The sequence below is a fragment of the Camelina sativa genome, chromosome 13 (assembly GCF_030686135.1).
Source record: "Camelina sativa cultivar CO46 ecotype springtype chromosome 13, ASM3068613v1".
Classification (NCBI taxonomy): domain Eukaryota; kingdom Viridiplantae; phylum Streptophyta; class Magnoliopsida; order Brassicales; family Brassicaceae; genus Camelina; species Camelina sativa.
In genome coordinates, this window is record NC_141892.1 from 4,555,312 (window position 1) to 4,573,297 (window position 17,986).

Genomic DNA, 17,986 nt, shown 5'->3' on the forward strand with positions numbered 1-17,986 from the left:
TTAAAAGTCAAAAGTAAACTTTTCACTGATTTTGATCATTCTTATTAATCCTTAATAAAGTACAACTACTGCACACACCAAATGAAGAACCAAATCCATTTCTTGTCAATATACACCAAAACAAAAACAACTCAAGTGTACTGAGGCAGATATAATAAGCACAGCCTCAAGTAGATAGATCATTTGGTTTCTCACTTATTTACATACAACCCTTAGGAGGATCTTCACCAATCACCAACACGACCATCCACTCAAAACCAAAACAAAAACAGAGACCCCAAGGAACCCAACCAGGATCATTAGATTACAAAGTTTTGTCCCTAATTATATCCCTCAAATAAACTTGTTTTCTTTTTCTTTACTCTTTCCCTTAACAATCAGAGTTCCTTCTCTTTTGTACCCTAATTCTATTCACCTGGAGTAATAGAATTACAAGTAGAGAAACAGACAAAACAAAAAAAAACAAACTGAAATCCCCACTCCAAACTGGGGCAGGACTGTTTTTAGTTGTTCTGAGGAAAATTACCTGACGAGACTTTGTCACGACTGCCAAAAAAGCTCATAATCCTTACTATACAATGAGCGGTCTTGTATCTCCAGGTTTGCTACATGTCGATTTATGAGCTGCGATTGCATTATCTTACACACGACCAATCCTGCTGGGAATATCCACCATTCACTTTCACCCCTGCATCCCCCAAAACCGCTCAAACATCAGAAACCCAATAGACCAAAAGATAAGAATATAGAGAGAGTGACTCTTTTCAAGTATTACTTTGCATAAGTAGTAAAACTCACATGTTTATATTCCATGGCTGGAAAGGAGTTTTCTTGCTAGCTGATGATTCAGTGTTATAATGAACATATCCGCAGAGAAAAGCAACAAACTGTCACAAAACCAAAAATCCTCAGATAAAGCGAGATATCTCATGTCCGCATGTCTAAAGAATCAACACCCATAATGTCCACAGATATAACAAACATATTCATCCTCATGTAAAATGAACCACTAATGTCATATTGGATTTCTCCACAAAGTCAACAATGAAAACTTACCACATTGACTAAGGAGATGAAGTTCCACAAAGCGTAAACACGTGCTAAGCCAGCAGAACGCCTGGGTCCATGGCTGAATAAGGCATTAATCCCAGCAGGGAATGGCAGAAGCAAGCCGAGAGGTAATATAAACAAAGCCAAAAGTACATCCAGCAAAGAAATCGAATACAGCTGGAGCAGTGTGAGCAAGACTAAACTAAAATCTCCTAAAAGTAACATCGAGATAACTAAGCCAACCATATCCTGCAATATCACAAAGATAACCGAGGAAAGAGACATTAAAATTCTAGAAAAGTTGGACGTCACAGCATTTATTTACATCCATACCATAAGGATTTGATTGACAAGTACCTGGTGGCCCACTGGTTTAGTGTTGTGAACTAAGAAAGAGAGAAGGAAAAACATATCTCTCTTCTCTTTCAGACTCGGTAAGCTGTCAAGGTCGATTATCCCTCCATAGTTCTTTCTTCGTGTTGTATAATCTTCAGTGTTTATGTTGGTCTGGTTGAAGAGCATACTCTCTCTTAAATGTGCTGGAGAGTTTTCTTTGTGTGCATGCACGCCGTACCTATAAGTTAAGTAAGACATCAAAATTCCGCATAACTAGATACGAAGTGCACAACGAAAACATGCTACACTGTGACATCACAAAAGAAATCTTAAAATTCTAAAGTGATCAACAGAAAGAATAGTGGTCATTTTGTTTATCTAGATTTCTCAGTTCATCTTTTATATTAAAGTTAAAACAATACAACATTGTAGAAGAAAGAAATGTATCGTGGCGATTACTTTTCACCATGAATGGACCACCCTATGATACAAAAGAAAGATAGATTGGATGCAATTTCACATTTTCATTTACCGTGGTTGGATTTCAGTCCATGCTGATTCACTGACACACTGAGGTGATGTTGGTTCACAATCCTCAAGAGTATGAATCAGGAGACCATATTGGCAGTAACCACAAGCTGTAGTCTGGAACCAGGCCAGATCAACCCGTATGCAATGTGTCTCCAGAGCGGGATTAGCATGAGTTTCTAACCATCTCAAAACAGAATGAAAAGTTGATCTCAGACATCCACGGCGAACAAGGCGTAATTGAGCATTTACACCAGCCACCAGTCTGTACCAAGTAGTGGGTGGGACAAGCTGGGAATGTAAAACAATGACAGATAATCAATAAACCTTTAACATAACTGCTTTGCTTCACGTAACCTAAAGTACTAACCTGACTCATCAGACTGGTAAGAATGTTGTCATTTTGAAGTGAGAAAGGAGCCATGTAACTGCCATCACCACCAAACAATATGGGCATCGGAAACCTTTGGTGAAGCCGAGGTGGAAGGTCCGTCCTTTTTTCATCCCCACCAAGAAAGAAATCCAGATACGCAAGCATCAAATCGGAGGTTGCAGCGACCTATATTTAAAAAGTATATATTCCATTAAATAAAACAAAAAAAAACCTTGTAAAGGGAATCAGATTTTCTCAAAATCTATAGTTCTGTTAAGTAATTACGGATCAACTAAATCATCAAGACATTACCTTCAAACCCTCGTATAAAGCTCGGGAGCGACAGGAGCGTAAACAAGAATGGTCATATTCTGAACGTACGAACTCACGCAATTTTTGCAACTTCATCTTCCGCCGCCATTGCTGCCATGACCATGCAAGCGGATATGCAACTACTGAAAGAATACTATATATTGCACCTTCCCACCATTGATAAGCAGCTATAGAGTTGATTTCGTCAACAAATGTGTTAAACGCAGCCTCATATCTAAAGAACCCAAAACCAAAAAAGAATATTTCAGAGCCAAGGCCACTAATTAAGTATCTATAGACAAAACAATAAGAAACAATTCTAAATCAGCTTGATAATAAAATGAGAAACAACTAACACTATCTCTTTTATCTCCCCCGGGGGGATGTGCGAGAGATGCCATGGCTCACTGAATGTATTAGGACCCATAAAATACATTCTATGCACATGACTCTGAGATTGCTCTGCTCTATTTGTTTCCAACACCTGCCAAAGAATAACATTATAAACAGCAGCACAACACTAATATAAGGAGTGTTTGGCGGGTTATTTCGCTCAATCATGTCTGCTGGATAGACATTACTTGCATCTGGAGTGAAACATCAGCGAATACTAAAATCATTCTTTATTTGTTTATATAGATGAACACATAAAGTAAGACATACAAACAGTTTTTCGATCTAATGTTTATACACAAAGAAAAGCATCTAACCTCATTTAGTGATTCCAGGAAAGGGAATGAATGATCTATTTGAGAGCCATGCTGCGTGGGAGCTGGGCCAGGTAGATCATCAACTCCAACAAATTTCATTCGTGCAACACTAAGTACAAGTGCTAAGAGGATGAGGAGACCCATCAGAAGGAGACCAAACAACCAAGGCCCACCAAATGTGTAAATTAACTCCTCAAGCGCGGTGTAACAGTGAGGCATGTGATATCTTTCCGATACGCATCGATATGGACATGGTGTCTCAGAAACACCACCTGTATAGGAAATTCCAAGGTTTATAGTTGAGACATGAGCATTTCTAGCATCTGTTTACAGGTAATAATACTAAAAACCATAGCCCAATTGAAATTTTCAACCACAGTTATATCTACAGACTTGGTAGTTGAATGGTTTATTCACGATCGTGGAAAAATGAATAGATAACAATTTATGCTTGGTAGTTTGAACGGAAAACAAAACTTGTCACTGAAAGTTAGGAAACAAGTTATAGTGCATATGTAATAGACGAGAGCTGAAGATATAAGTGGAGGCTATTTATACCTCGAACTGGGACGTAGACAGCACGAGTTGGAAGCTCGTCAACGGGACAAGGACGACAAAGAGAAGAGTCAGATCCCGTAACATTCTTGAATGTACCAGATGGGCATTCCTGGAGAAAAGAATACAATGAGCTTCGAAAACTACAGTAGAAATTCAATTGTGATAAGGGAACAAAAGTATTAAGGAGTAACCCGTTTTTTGCCGAACCTTACAAAATATACCATGGAGTCCCTTCGGACAATCCGTCCCAGTTATTGTGCCATTTTTGCCAAAAAACCCATCATTTACTGCCGCTCCCCCTCTACGATTACAATAAAAAAAATTGTAAATGCGATAGGCTGGAAAACGATATCCAAAATAACATAGACATTGGAAATGCAGTAAATGACGGGCAACACACGTTAATGATAATGGGAAATGCAGAGGTATATAGAGGACATACCGTGCATGAATTATTCCTTTTACACTAGCAATTGGCTGGTATATGTCTCCAGTGGGAATGTTTGACCAATGAAAATGAATCCTCCCACCTCCACCGCCGCCACCACCAGCAGGACTGCCAGACCCACCACCACTTGAGAGAAGAGACGACTCTCCTAACATAAGATAACGCAGGAACAAAAGGACTGTTCCACCAGAGCCACCCCCAGGTGCTAGAATAGAACCGTTTTCATCTCTACTCAAACGTTTGACACTTTCTCCATCAACCCTAATAGAGCCTTTAAGTGATAAACCAGATAGAGGTTGCTCCATTGAACCTATCACTGACCAGATTCAAAGGAAAAGAAAGAACAGGTTAAAAGGTTTCATCATAAGCTCTCACGGCAACCACATGTAAGCACGGTAGTGTATGGCCTAAATGATTACAAGCACGGTAGTGTATGGCCTAAACGAATCATAAACTTGTAACAAAATAACAAAATATAATTTGCCAAATATTTGACAAATGGAATACAAATATAGTCAATAGTCTACATCAGACATTTGCATCAAGTCATATGACGACACAACCTAATCTCTTAAGTTTAATGGTACAGAATCAATCAAAATATCGGACGTTTCATACCTACAATACCACCACCAGCCGATGAATAACCAGGGCTATAGTCACCACTTCCACTGCCAAGCTCACAAGGGAGATTTGCATTCCCATATGTAATTCCACCTTCAACACAGCTGTTATTGTAACATACACGCCCTCCTTTACCACCATGCCCACCACCACTGCCAATGCCATTTCCAAGCAATTTACCTTCACCTACGCCACCTCTACAACCTGTGAAACACATTTAACCATATGTATGGTGTTATGAAAACATATTAAAAGAACGTAGGATCATATCTTCTTTCTCCCTATACGGAGGTAGCACCTTAAATCTCATAATGGGGGAGTAAGCCAAGGACATGCCCATACGAAATGTAGAAGTAGGATGCGTGATCAAAAGAAAATCCAAAAATATATAGTTATTGTTACCCATTCCACTGGCACTTATCTCCCCAGAGAGTTGAAGGGTTACAGTTTTTGCTCGGTGGAAATGAACTACTGATCCTTTAATGAAACCTTCGACGAGAATATCCTCAACTCGGCATATCTAGAAAGAAAGAATATTATCAGACTTATCACGCAAGAGCATACAACACTAGTTAAAGAAAGGTAGAAATACCTGTAGGGTAAAGGACAGAGACGAATTGACATTGCAATCCTCTGGAGGATTCAGTAGTTCATAAGGGCAATCTTGCCGTTCACAATAGAGCTTTGGTGTACTGCAAAGGATGTGAGTTCAAATAAGGTTAGCTGTTTACATATCCAAACAATATTGCAATCAAACTACGCATATATATGGTATTTTCCTTCGAACTCACACAGCATCTCGAGACGCATTCTGTAGAGGAGCACGCAAAATAGACCCAGGCCCAACCTTCAATTGCAAGGGAAAGAAATCATTAACTCCTACATGGCCAAATCAAGTACCTTTCTATATCTGTTATTTCAAAGCCAATATGGCCTTTGAAGGAGACCGATTATCAACTTATGCCTATATTTATCACATTTTCAGAGCTAATACACACTATTTTTGATTCTGCACAAAATACAGGATCTAATCCAATGCAGGATTGTTACCAAACTAACACACGGACTTACATATATCCGGTAAAACAGAGACAAAACAAGCCGTTGTGCTTCAATCGAATCCCCTGGTCCAGTTAGATTCAAGAAACCTTGTCCATGGACTCCAAGATTTGCATTTGACCGAATGACAGATGATCCCTATATTTAGGTCATAAAAACAAATTAGATACATCCGTTTGTCACAAATTACTTGAAAAAGAAAAACAATGACATAAATTTGTGAGTACCCTAAGAACGAATAAATTGCTAGCCTCAAGTATGGAAGTGGAAACACTTGTATCTCCTCCTCCTCCATCTATATGCAATTCTGAATTCCACATCAAGAACATCTTGACAGTCATCCTTAATGCCCCATAAACCTGGTACATACCAATAAACATAAACATGATGAAAAAGTAATTAACATGAATACCAAAATAGAATGTGGAGTATGACAAAAGGCCAGATAAACCAAGAATCAAGCAGATATTAGCAACAGAAAGAAATATTCATATCTGGCATAGACAGATACAATGCTGATGCACCATTGCCAAAAAAAATGGACAATCAGGATAAGAATCACCTTGATAGTAGAATCACTCATTAAGAGTTCTTCCGCCAATAACTCAAATACCGATGTACCATAATGAGCTAATCCGAAGCTCAAAACACCACCGCATAGTAAACTAATTTGTCCTTGAACCTACATATTGAGTTCTGTTTGAGTAATACGTCTTCAATTTTGCAAGATAATAGGCTGAAAATCAGGATATTTACTTTTAAAAAACGTATATAGAGGAGACAGAAACAATAATCTAGTGGCAGAAAAAAAGAAAGAAAGCGTTGTAAATAAGATCACAAATTCTGGTAACAAAAATATTGCAAGGTGATAAATCAATTAGTCTACAAAGCCCATGTAATGGAAATTATTTTCGACATACCTGGACACGACTCCATAACAGAGGACAAGTTGCTCGTGCTTTATCCTGAATATAAACATTGGTCCAAAGTGGCTGGAAGGGAAATTCTAAGAGAAGCGTATAAGTGTCTGTCGTCATATTGTAGTTACTAACGAAAAGGCTTCGGGGAACAGCATCATATAGCGTCCCAGCAGCGCCTGAGTTATCTGGACAACCGATACTGTATCCGCCTGTGTATAGGAAGAATAAGATCAGTTAACATGGTTAAAGATGTTAGGCAAGTACGTATTGGATATAGTGGCTCAAAACAAAAACAAAAATTGTCAAGGAGATAAAATGTGCAGATGTGAAGAATCTAACCATGCACAAAGATCTTTGGGTCATCATGCCTGCTAAAAATATCGACAGATACTCTTCCACCACCCCCACCACCATAACCACTCCCACCACATGCACTGATCAGTCCAATTCCAGTCCTGCACTTCAAATAACAGCAAAGCAGAGGATGACTAGCTGAGATTAATTTACCAAGAATCTAAGAAGACAAAAGGCTCACTACCACCCTTTAAAATAAGCAAAGAAAATGAATTTTTTCATGTGTACCATACAACAGCAAACAACAGATCTCGGAGAAGTATGAGCAAGATCTAAAATCTTTCAAAAGTAATGTCATAAATAAGATCAATACTAAATCAAATATTTCCAATTGAAAACAGAAACTCATAAGCACAATTCTAGAGAATTTTACCATGAAAAGAAAGTGCAATTGAGTTTCATTTTTCAAAACTCGACTTGCCCTAAGGTAAGATTATGATTTTGAGAAACAATCAGGACCAAACAAGTATTGCAAAGATTGCCTTCTCAGCTGACTAGAAAGATTAGAAATATATGCCTTTAACCAAATCAAACAGCTAGTAGAAGAGAGCATAGAAACGAAAGTTCATTACATCTTGTATGCCTTGATGTAGATGCTGCCACCAGCCCCACCACCGCCTTTGGCTCCTCCATAAGCTCCATTTGCCAAAATGCTTCCATTAACATCCAGAAACTGAAGAATATCCATTTTCACTTTCCCACCTCCTCCTCCTCCATAATCAATCTCTCTGCTCGTTGACCCTCCTTTACTACCATAGCTCCACGGCATCTGTAGAGTGGACCACGAGTATGCATCACCTCCCCACACATCTTCAGGAAGCTTCTTAGTGTCAGTTAAACAGCAAGCACCTCTACCACCATGTCCACCACCAGCACCATCAATCCCCTGCGGCGTGCCACTAGTCTGTGGAGGAGGGTTCCCAGCTAAACCCGTGGTGTTCACAGCCGACCCGTTAGCAAAGCTAGCATTACCAGCTGCAAGCTCCAATGTCCCAGCAACAATTGTAGATTCCGCACCCAAAGAGAAGTTACCAGAAACATTGATAGCTATAGAGCAACCAGGGATGGGGCAGTGAAACTTAACACCAGGCAGGATGATAAAATTACCCTTCCCAGCTATATACACATCGTGCGTAAGGTTGAAATCGGCGACAATCTTACAAGTAGTATCCAAAAACCCAACGCCGCCGAGATCCTCGCTACAAGATACCGACGGTCCGTGCGGTGGTGGCGGTGGCGGAGCAGGCGGAGAGTAATCCTGATGGAAAAGTAGCGACTCTGAATCCGAGTTCAAATCCGAATCAGAACCCGAAATCGGTTCCACAATGGTGAATCGATAGCTTGAACTAGGGTTTACGGCAAAACCCGCAACAAGGACAAAGAAGAAGACGAATTGAGAATGAAATCGAGCCATCCACTAGTATCAAGAGTCATCACAGACGAAGTCTAGTAAGGTTTTCGATTCGACCCCAATTCGGGTCATTGAGCAATAGCGGTTGAAGAAACTGAAGGAACAAAAAAAAAAAACCCAAAGACCCAAATTCTCAAAACAAACCTTCTCTTCTATCTCCAACACACAACACAACACTTATGCAAACGCATGTATACGTATTAAGTCGCCTTGTTGAAGAAGAAGATATGAAGAAGAAAAAGCGCATAAACCTTCAGCGAGAATGGGGGGATCTTAGAGAGAGAAGTGGTGCTTTTTCCTTTCTCGGAGGAGAGAGAAAGAGAGGGAGGAGGGGGGGAGCTTCCAAGAAGAAAGAAACACAGGTTGGAACGGGGAGTAGTTACGATCAGGTGCGTGCGACTTCACCGTAATCGGCTAGATATTGACTATATTACGCCACGTCATTCTTTAGGTTGCTCCAAAAAGGTAATGCTATTGTGCGTCGTGGTTCACATGGACTGGATGTGTCAGCGGTATCTGGAATTTAATTTCTAATCGAATCATATTACGACACCTGTCGTGTTACGTTTAATTACTCGATTTGCTGTTGGATTAAGAGGTTAATTAATGACGACTTGGTTTTAAAATTTTAAAATTGTGTAAACCGTCAGGAATTACGTTTGGACATTGAAAGGTGTTTGGAATTGGGCTTAGATGGGCCCTGTTTCTGAAGGAGATTGATAAAGACGCGCCAAGGTTTTGAGCGTGTGAGAGTGTTTGTTTTTGGAAATAAAACAGAGAATGCGAAGTAAAAACAAAATTTTAACAAATCTGGCTGGGCCAATAGAAAACTAGCAGCATTTATCAACACTTTCTTTTAATCCATCAAACCAATCTTCCAATCACTTCGATTTTTACGTTCTGGATTACAATCCCCATTGGTTGAAATGCAAAATGGAAAATGGTGTCTTTTATTTAATTCGTGCGTCAGCAAAATGACAAGTATCGGTGTCATGAGGATATGATATTATTACATGGGATATGGTTTGGGGTTGGGGACACTAAAAAATGTTTCAAGTAGGAGGATTAGTGCATGGTCAACCAAGAGACCAATTTAAATTAGTGGAATACGTGATATAGTTTGATATTATATGGATTTATTTGGTTGGTTCTAAATTTATAAACAAATGCAATTTGACTTACATATGACCTACGCATATGATTTCATCACGCCGACTTCTTCAATAATACTACAATTGCTATATTTTAGTTAAGAGAATTTTTTTTTTTGTTAAAATAGTTAAGAGAAATTTTGTTAGCTATAAATGTCATTATCTAATCTTATTTGAATTTTGCGTTTGCAATGTTGAGTTAAACAACTTAAACACTAACCAAAAACTAACATGTGTTAATGATCGTTGTATAAATATAATGAAAAGAAAAAAAAAATAGCTACATGAACTCAATATGGTGAACAGCTTCAAAGAAATTAAACACGCAAAGCAAGCAAAAGAATCGATCATAGTTAAAACTCAAGAGAATATTACATCTTCATAGATCATAACCAATCAACTCCTTCGTTTATGAAATGAGAGATTAGAGGTTGTTATACTGTCTCACTATGATATTCAATAAGTGGCGGTTAATATGGATCTTTAAAATGACCAAAAAAAAAAAACGATTGCTCGAGTAACCCAAAAATCATATGCGATTATTTGATCTTTTAAGCATATGCGACCAGTATTCTTAGCAGAACGAATTATTAACAAATGAATAAAGATGATCCAAACGGGTAACTGAAACCACCCACACGGCCACGAGTTTCGGATTACGCGGATCAGCTACGGAAAGCTCGAGAGTTACCCAAAATATTCACACGCCCTTTTAAAAAAATGACGCGAAAAATCGGTTTTTAGGTGCTACTTTTGTTGTTGGTGTTGTTGCTTTTCCTTTTAGGAAAAAAAAAACACAAAAAAGGAAAAAAAAAAAAAACTCATAAAATAAAGACGGAGGAGGCATCCCTGATCAGATCTACACTTCTCCTCGCACCCAAATTTTGCCAGTTTTCGTTTCCTCTGTTCATAGCATTTTCGCCAATTCGAAAATGGATTTCATGAAGGTCTTCGATCAAACGGTTCGAGAGATGTGGGTTTTGCCGTTTCGTCTTATCATAATCTTCTTCGATTTCGATCCAAATCCGTAGATCTTTTTGGTTTTGTAGTTTTATTTTCGATTGATCTCGATTAGTTTTCAATTTCAGAAAGAGGGAGGTGAATCTGAAAGTTTTGAAGGTCCCTGAGATGGAGCAGAAGGTGAATTCATTTGATTCGTCTCTATATATATCTGCAAAATGATTTCAGAACTTTCTTTAGTGTTTAGCTATTATTGAACGAAAATGAAATCATGGTTTATCTACGAAGATAAAGAGTTACGAATCCTGAACAGCTGAGCTCGATTTGTTATGTTTCTGTGTTTAGATGCTGTATGTGAGATTAGATTCACCTCTGGGACTTAGAAGAAATCTCGAGTTCTTATTCAATGAATATACAAGTTAAGCTTTGATGTTTATATTCGATCAGTTTGGTAAGGTTTAAGCTGGCGGCAATGTGTAGTATCTTAGTTTCCTGGATTTCTCAGTCTGCTCACGTCTTCAATTTCACTTTGTTCATCTCGAGTCCTGTGATCATTTGTAATTATTAGATGGCTATGTTTAGTACAGGTATTGGATGCTACAGATAATGAGCCTTGGGGTCCTCATGGTACTGCATTGGCAGAGATAGCACAGGCCACTAAGAAATTGTAATCTCTGGCTTCATGTTCTTTCATGCGTCTTTTTTTTTTTTTTGGGTGTGATTATTCTACTTGAAAAGAATTTTGATTTTATATTGCTTAACATGTGCGTTTGAAATATGTTTAGCTCGGAGTGCCAGATGGTTATGAGTGTTTTGTGGACTAGACTATCTGAGACGGGAAAAGATTGGCGATATGTCTACAAGGTGAGAAATCTTCTTGATGTGTTCCTGCTGTATTAGGAAGTTTACTGTTTATACTTTTAGTTTAACCTGAGGTTTTTTTGTCTTAAAGGCTTTGGCTGTCATTGATTATCTGATTTCAAATGGATCAGAGCGAGCGGTTGATGAGATTATTGAGCATACTTACCAAATATCTGTCAGTATCTTTCTCTTACACACTGATATCTGGTTCTCCCGTGGTTTTTCGATTGACATGATATTTGTTTTGTGATTTTTCATCCATGTAGTCACTCACGAGTTTTGAGTATGTTGAACCAAATGGAAAAGATGTGGGGATCAACGTGAGAAAGAAGGCAGAAAACATAGTCGCTCTCTTGAATAACAAAGAGAAAATCTCAGAAATCAGAGACAAAGCAATAGCAAATCGTAACAAGTTAGTTTTTATACAACTGAAAGTAATGGGTTTTCCCTTTCTTCTCTATACGTTGCCCTGATTGGGTTTGCTGCCTCCAATCAGGTATGTTGGCCTCTCATCCACGGGGATAACATATAAATCTGGTTCAGCTTCAGCTTCAGCTTCGTTTGGTGGTAATTTTCAAAGTGGTTCAAGCAATTATGATAGCTACAAGGATAGGGATTCCAGAGAAGACAAGAATGACTACGAGTCTTTTCAGAAGTCAAGACGCGGTGTTAAAAGTGACGACCAAGGCTTTACTTCAAAGAAGAGTTTTTCACGCTACGGCAGGTTTTATGTCAACCCTATTCATTTCTGATGTCACATTCGTTACGGATTTTGAATATATTTCACTTTGGGAGTTTATTTCCCAGATGAGGCTGCTTGTTTGCTTTTAGTTTCTGTTTTCGTTTACGACTCATTTTGTGTGCTTTTACTCTTATTTTTGCTCACTCAATTTCAATTATGAATGTGCAGCACGGATCATGATAATCTATCCAGTGGGAAAAAGTCACCCGACTCAGCCAAATATAGTTCACATGTGTCTGCAGCTCCTTCAAACAACGATGATGATTTTGATGATTTTGATCCACGTGGAACTTCCAGCAATAGTATGTTTTTTCCTACAACTGTTGAGTTTTTTCCTTGTTATCATTTATTGGACAAATAGTTAGTTTGATGTATATATGTTAGACAAGAAGAGTGATGACTTATCTGTGTCGCTTTCTCCACAGGCAGTACCAACCAAGTAGACCTTTTTGGAGGAGATCTGATTGGTGACCTCTTGGATTCTGGGCCAACAGAAACATCTTCCACCAACAACAACGAGAAATTTCAAGAGGCTGACTTGTTTGCTGATGCAGCTTTTGTATCAGCCTCGGCTCAGGGAACAGAATTTGGGTCACAGCCACAGGTGGGTGACTTCTTCCATCTAAGCTAGTATGCGGCTTTAAACAATTGAATTTTTTTTTATCAATGTTCTATCTGATTCAATTCTGCGCTGCTTGACAAACACGTCCAATTTTGTTGTTGAAGTAATTACGTGTCACAATGAATTGTGCTGTTAAATCGTAGACTGATATGGTTCCGCATGTCTGTTTCTACAGAAAGAAGTTGATCTTTTCTCTGCGTCTGAACCTTCTCTCACAGTTTCTTCAGCTCCTCCGTCCGTTGATCTTTTTGCATCTCCTGAGTCTGCACGCCCAGAAGCCAAGATATCTAAACCTGAGTCTATGACCACTCCCAACATTGTTGACCCATTTGCTGCAGTTCCAATGGATAATTTTGATGGATCTGATCCTTTTGGTGCCTTCACTTCCCACTCGGCTTTCGTCTCTACAGGTCCACAGGCCTCAAATGTGCATGGGAGTGCGACAAACACTACAAGCCCGGTGTCTTTGGCAGACTTGAAGCCACAACACTTGCAAAAGAAAGATCCTTTCCAAGTGAAATCTGGAATTTGGGCAGATTCTCTGAGCCGTGGACTGATTGATCTCAATATAACTGCTCGTAAGTCAAAAACTTGCTCTTTATTAAGAACTCTATCATGTGCCATGCACTAGTATGTGGTAGTGAACTATAAAAAAAAACTAGTCTGCTTTCTTATTAGATGCAGATCAAACTCAAAAGGTATAGTTGGTCAATTACATTCCAACTAATTGTCGAATAGTTCATTTAAAATTCTTGGCTCACATAGAGTTCCAATACCATGTAGCTTGACTTTGCATTGTGTCAAGACATAAATTTTTGGGTTATACTTTCTAAGTCTGATCTTAGTCCTGACTATTTGATTTTCCCTGTAATCAGCCAAAACAACTTCTCTAGCTGATGTGGGCGTTGTGGGTGGTCTGAGCAATGATGAAGGTAACAAAGCATCTGCTGCTTCATACTACTCAGGCTGGTCCATGGGTGCAGGATCCGGGCTCGGTAAAACTGGTCTATACAGTGCACAGCAGCAGCAGCAACAACAAGCACCTGAAATCTCAGATGACTTCTTCTCCAGCCTCAGCAACCAGAACTACCAATCTGGAGGCTTCAAGTAGTGAATTTGTATTGGGATTTTCGTTTTCAGACGGAAAAGGCATATCAGGTTTGACTCCTACATTCAATATTGGAAATCTAAGTAATTTTTAATTAATGGGCTTGTTGTTCCTTGCACTTCATTCATGAGACAATCTAGTCGGTGGCTGATGTGCCATTGTTGTTGTGGCATTTACTTTTGGTTTAAATGAGAGAGAAGAATTGTCTATTGTTTTGATAAGAGAGTTGTTATTATTGGTTTTTAAGTTTTGTTTTGTTCATACAAAAGTATATGTATCAGAATATCTTGTCCGACTCTACAAAGATTTTCTTTATCGTGTGTCAAAAGAGACTCCTACGTTCGTCTTAGTTTTGTTTTCTGATTTTAATTCAGAAACTGCGTATCACATTCACATTGACTAGTCGTATCTTACACAATTTGGTTCACAGCGCACGAATGACTTATAAAATATAAGAATAACATTATCTACAAAGAATAATTGAAAAAAAAAAAAAAAAAACTAGTCCAACACAAAAACAAAAAATGTCATATCTTCACTGGTTTCCCAATATCTTCTTCGTCATTGTCGTCATCTTCTCCTCGATTTTAGCTTCACCCTCACATGGAAGCTCACAAGTTGTACTAGAAGGAGAAGAAGCCACAGTAGTTGGATACGGCTACGTCGTCAGATCAGTGGCCGTTGACTCCAACCAGAAGCTTTTGACGGCGACTCTTGACCTGATCAAACCGTCGTCCGTTTACGCACCAGATGTTAAAACACTTAGCCTTCATGTCAGGTCATTATAATCTTCTCAGTTCTCTTCTCTCACTCCAATCAATATCTAATTTGGCAAGTTTTTCAAAGTTATTTTAAATGTGCGACAATTTAGGAAAGTTTAAATGATTGTGTTTTATGTGCAGCTTGGAGACGAGTGAGCGATTGAGAATCAGAATCACAGATTCTAGTCAACAAAGATGGGAGATACCGGAATCCGTTATTCCTCGCGCCGGAAACCACTCACCTCGCCGCTTCTTAACGGAGGAAGTAAACGGAGGAAACTCGCCGGAGAACAATTTCTTAACAGATCCATCATCGGACTTAGTTTTCACACTCCACAACACCACGCCGTTCGGTTTCTCAGTCACCCGACGCTCCTCCGGCGATGTCCTCTTCGACACATCGCCGGGTAAATCAGATCCAAACACTTACTTCGTCTTCAAAGACCAATTCCTTCAACTATCTTCCGCGTTACCGGGAAACAGATCGAATCTGTACGGTCTCGGAGAGCACACGAAGCGATCGTTCAGGCTAGTTCCCGGCGAGACTATGACTCTGTGGAACGTCGACGTCGGCAGCGAGAATCCGGATGTTAACCTTTACGGATCGCACCCGTTTTACATGGATGTAAGAGGTTCAAACGGTCATGACGAAGCAGGGACGACTCACGGCGTTTTGTTGCTGAACAGCAATGGAATGGATGTGAAGTATGAAGGTCATCGGATTACTTACAATGTGATCGGAGGTATCATTGACCTCTATGTGTTCGTCGGACCATCACCGGAATTGGTTATGAATCAGTACACAGAGCTTATTGGAAGACCTGCTCCTATGCCTTACTGGTCATTTGGTATGAGACATTGCTCTTTGCATTTTTGTTTGCTTAAAGTTAATTAGTCCATAGTCTTGTTTGTGTGAATTGAGATGTGTGTGTTTTGCTTTGATTTTGTGAAGGATTTCACCAATGTAGGTATGGCTACAAGAATGTTTCAGAGCTCGAATCTGTAGTTGATGGATATGCAAAAGCTAGAATACCTCTTGAGGTTATGTGGACAGACATTGATTACATGGACAGCCACAAAGACTTCACTTTGGATCCTGTAAATTTCCCGGAGGACAAGATGAAATCATTTGTGGATACACTTCACAAGAGTGGTCAGAAATACGTGCTGATCTTGGATCCCGGTAACACCCATATACTATCTATCTTTAGTCTCTAGAGTCTTTCAAAATTGATTTTTCAAGATGAATGTATTGGGTTTACGTGTAGGTATTGGTGTGGACAGCTCCGACGGGACGTTTAATAGAGGGATGGAAGCAGATGTTTTCATAAAGCGAGATGGTGAGCCTTATCTCGGTAAGGTATGGCCCGGAAAAGTATACTTCCCCGACTTCTTGAATCCAGCTGCTGCAACTTTTTGGAGCAACGAAATCAAGATTTTCCAGGACATTCTCCCTTTGGATGGTCTGTGGATTGACATGAATGAGTTATCAAATTTCATAACTTCACCTCCATCCCCTGGATCTTCACTCGATGATCCTCCTTACAAGATTAACAATTTCGGGAACAAAGCGCCGATAAACAATAACACAGTACCCGCAACATCTATCCATTATGGAAACGTTAGTGAATACAATGCGCATAACTTGTATGGCCTCTTGGAAGCTAAAGCCACTCACCAGGCTTTAGTGGATGTAACGGGAAAGAGACCGTTTGTTTTGTCGAGATCCACGTTTGTAAGCTCGGGGAAGTACACGGCTCACTGGACAGGTGATAATGCTGCAAAATGGGAGGATTTGGCTTACTCAATCCCTGGAATTCTCAACTTTGGTATGTTTGGAATTCCTATGGTTGGAGCTGATATTTGCGGTTTCTCACATGATACCACCGAGGAACTATGTCGTCGATGGATCCAGGTAGAATGATTATTTCTCGGACACAACCTGTAGACTTGTTTCTGAGTTCATGATCTAACGTTGGCTCTTGGATTATTAGCTTGGAGCTTTTTACCCTTTTGCAAGAGACCATTCGAACCTTAATTCCGTCAGACAAGAACTATACTTGTGGGATTCTGTTGCTTCTTCTGCAAGAAAGGTGCTCGGCCTCCGTATGAGACTGCTCCCACATCTCTACACACTGATGTACGAGGCTCACGTTGGCGGCGTCCCAATCGCGCGACCACTCTTCTTCTCGTTCCCTCGAGACACTAACACATATGGGATCGATTCACAGTTCTTGATCGGTAAAAGCATACTGGTTTCTCCAGCGCTGGAGCAAGGGAAGGTGACGGTGGATGCATATTTCCCCGCAGGAAACTGGTTTGATCTTTTTAACTTTTCATCTGTCATTGGTGGAGGAGATTCTGGCAAGCACGTTAGGCTTGATACTCCCGCAGATCACGTCAACGTTCATGTTCAAGAAGGTAAATATATATATAGTATATTCTTTGATAGCCAGTTTTGATAAGTGGAGTTGAGCTTGAACCGAGTTTGATTTACCTTTGTGATCACATAGGTAGTATTGTGGCAATGCAAGGAGAGGCAATGACAACTAGAGACGCCAGAAAGACACCGTATCAGCTCCTAGTTGTAGCCAGCCGACATGAGAACATCTCGGGCGAACTGTTTCTCGATGACGGGGAAAGCCTTCAGATGGGAGAGGGAGGAGGAAACCGTGATTGGACTCTCGTGAAGTTCCGGTGCTACATAACGGGAAAATCCGTGGTACTAAGATCAGAAGTGGTGAACCCAGAGTACGCGTCAAGAATGAAATGGAGCATCGAGAAAGTAAAATTTGTTGGGTTCGAGAACGTAGCGAACGTGAAAACGTACGAGGTTAGGACAGGTGAGAGATTGAGGAGTCCAAGAATCTCTCTAATTAAAACAGTTATGGACGATGATGATCCAAGGTTTCTGAGTGTGGAGGTTTCTAAACTGTCGCTGCTTGTTGGGAAGAAGTTCGAGATGAGATTGAAATTGACTTGAACAATAAACATACCCAATATTCATATGATAACATTAATAAATAAGGTGTAAAGAAGTTGATAAATAAAAAAATTCAAAATCACTTTTAAGTAATGTGATGCAATTCCTGAATTAT

At 39.6% G+C, this 17,986-nt stretch overlaps 3 protein-coding genes across 6 annotated transcripts; 2 read left to right on the top strand and 1 right to left on the bottom strand.

Moving 5' to 3' along the window:
- Window positions 1-82: 82 nt before the first annotated feature.
- LOC104737950 (uncharacterized) lies at window positions 83-9,183 on the bottom strand. Of its 3 annotated transcripts, XM_087481362.1 has the most exons (23): window positions 7,845-9,099; window positions 7,258-7,373; window positions 6,919-7,127; window positions 6,561-6,680; window positions 6,226-6,357; window positions 6,011-6,136; window positions 5,731-5,786; window positions 5,532-5,631; window positions 5,342-5,459; window positions 4,934-5,143; window positions 4,310-4,631; window positions 4,075-4,168; window positions 3,868-3,976; window positions 3,310-3,581; window positions 2,956-3,083; window positions 2,600-2,834; window positions 2,285-2,473; window positions 1,919-2,205; window positions 1,408-1,624; window positions 1,057-1,299; window positions 799-887; window positions 527-688; window positions 83-415 (listed from the first exon to the last, which is right to left on the bottom strand). In XM_087481362.1, the coding sequence occupies exons 1-22, from the start codon at window positions 8,684-8,686 to the stop codon at window positions 541-543; spliced, it is 4,362 nt and encodes a 1,453-aa protein (XP_087337488.1). In that variant the 5' UTR covers window positions 8,687-9,099; the 3' UTR covers window positions 83-415; window positions 527-540. The 3 variants fall into 3 exon arrangements, with proteins under 3 accessions (XP_087337488.1, XP_087337487.1, XP_087337489.1); XM_087481361.1 differs by having other exon boundaries at window positions 83-688; window positions 7,845-9,183; XM_087481363.1 differs by having other exon boundaries at window positions 83-688; window positions 7,258-7,378; window positions 7,845-9,122.
- A 1,166-nt stretch (window positions 9,184-10,349) lies between these two features.
- LOC104735183 (clathrin interactor EPSIN 1) lies at window positions 10,350-14,455 on the top strand. Of its 2 annotated transcripts, none has more exons than XM_010454917.2 (11): window positions 10,350-10,807; window positions 10,923-10,974; window positions 11,382-11,461; window positions 11,580-11,658; window positions 11,747-11,830; window positions 11,922-12,067; window positions 12,152-12,379; window positions 12,566-12,699; window positions 12,823-13,001; window positions 13,195-13,597; window positions 13,895-14,455. In XM_010454917.2, exons 1-11 carry the CDS (start codon window positions 10,767-10,769, stop codon window positions 14,128-14,130), a joined length of 1,662 nt encoding a protein of 553 aa, XP_010453219.2. In that variant the 5' UTR covers window positions 10,350-10,766; the 3' UTR covers window positions 14,131-14,455. The 2 variants fall into 2 exon arrangements, with proteins under 2 accessions (XP_010453219.2, XP_087337491.1); XM_087481365.1 differs by having other exon boundaries at window positions 10,453-10,807; window positions 11,140-11,461.
- On the top strand, window positions 14,347-17,964 carry LOC104735184 (alpha-glucosidase). The gene is made up of 6 exons (XM_010454918.3): window positions 14,347-14,905; window positions 15,030-15,736; window positions 15,841-16,071; window positions 16,157-16,803; window positions 16,883-17,309; window positions 17,402-17,964. Exons 1-6 carry the CDS (start codon window positions 14,652-14,654, stop codon window positions 17,869-17,871), a joined length of 2,736 nt encoding a protein of 911 aa, XP_010453220.1. The 5' UTR covers window positions 14,347-14,651; the 3' UTR covers window positions 17,872-17,964.
- The last annotated feature ends 22 nt before the right edge of the window (window positions 17,965-17,986 follow it).

Bases quoted from the DNA above. Each gene is read 5' to 3' on its own strand.
- LOC104735183 (XM_010454917.2), top strand. From the start codon at position 10,767: ATGGATTTCATGAAGGTCTTCGATCAAACGGTTCGAGAGAT. The intron at 10,975-11,381 runs GTGAATTCATTT...TGTTTAGTACAG, and splicing joins TCCCTGAGATGGAGCAGAAG to GTATTGGATGCTACAGATAA. The intron at 11,462-11,579 runs GTAATCTCTGGC...AAATATGTTTAG, and splicing joins GCACAGGCCACTAAGAAATT to CTCGGAGTGCCAGATGGTTA.
- LOC104735184 (XM_010454918.3), top strand. From the start codon at position 14,652: ATGTCATATCTTCACTGGTTTCCCAATATCTTCTTCGTCATTGTCGTC. The intron at 15,737-15,840 runs GTATGAGACATT...GATTTTGTGAAG, and splicing joins TATGCCTTACTGGTCATTTG to GATTTCACCAATGTAGGTAT. The intron at 16,072-16,156 runs GTAACACCCATA...GTTTACGTGTAG, and splicing joins CGTGCTGATCTTGGATCCCG to GTATTGGTGTGGACAGCTCC.
- LOC104737950 (XM_087481361.1), bottom strand. From the start codon at position 8,686: ATGGCTCGATTTCATTCTCAATTCGTCTTCTTCTTTGTCCTTGTTGCG. The intron at 1,300-1,407 runs GTACTTGTCAAT...GTGATATTGCAG, and splicing joins CTAAACCAGTGGGCCACCAG to GATATGGTTGGCTTAGTTAT. The intron at 689-798 runs GTGAGTTTTACT...TGGGGGATGCAG, and splicing joins CAGCCATGGAATATAAACAT to GGGTGAAAGTGAATGGTGGA.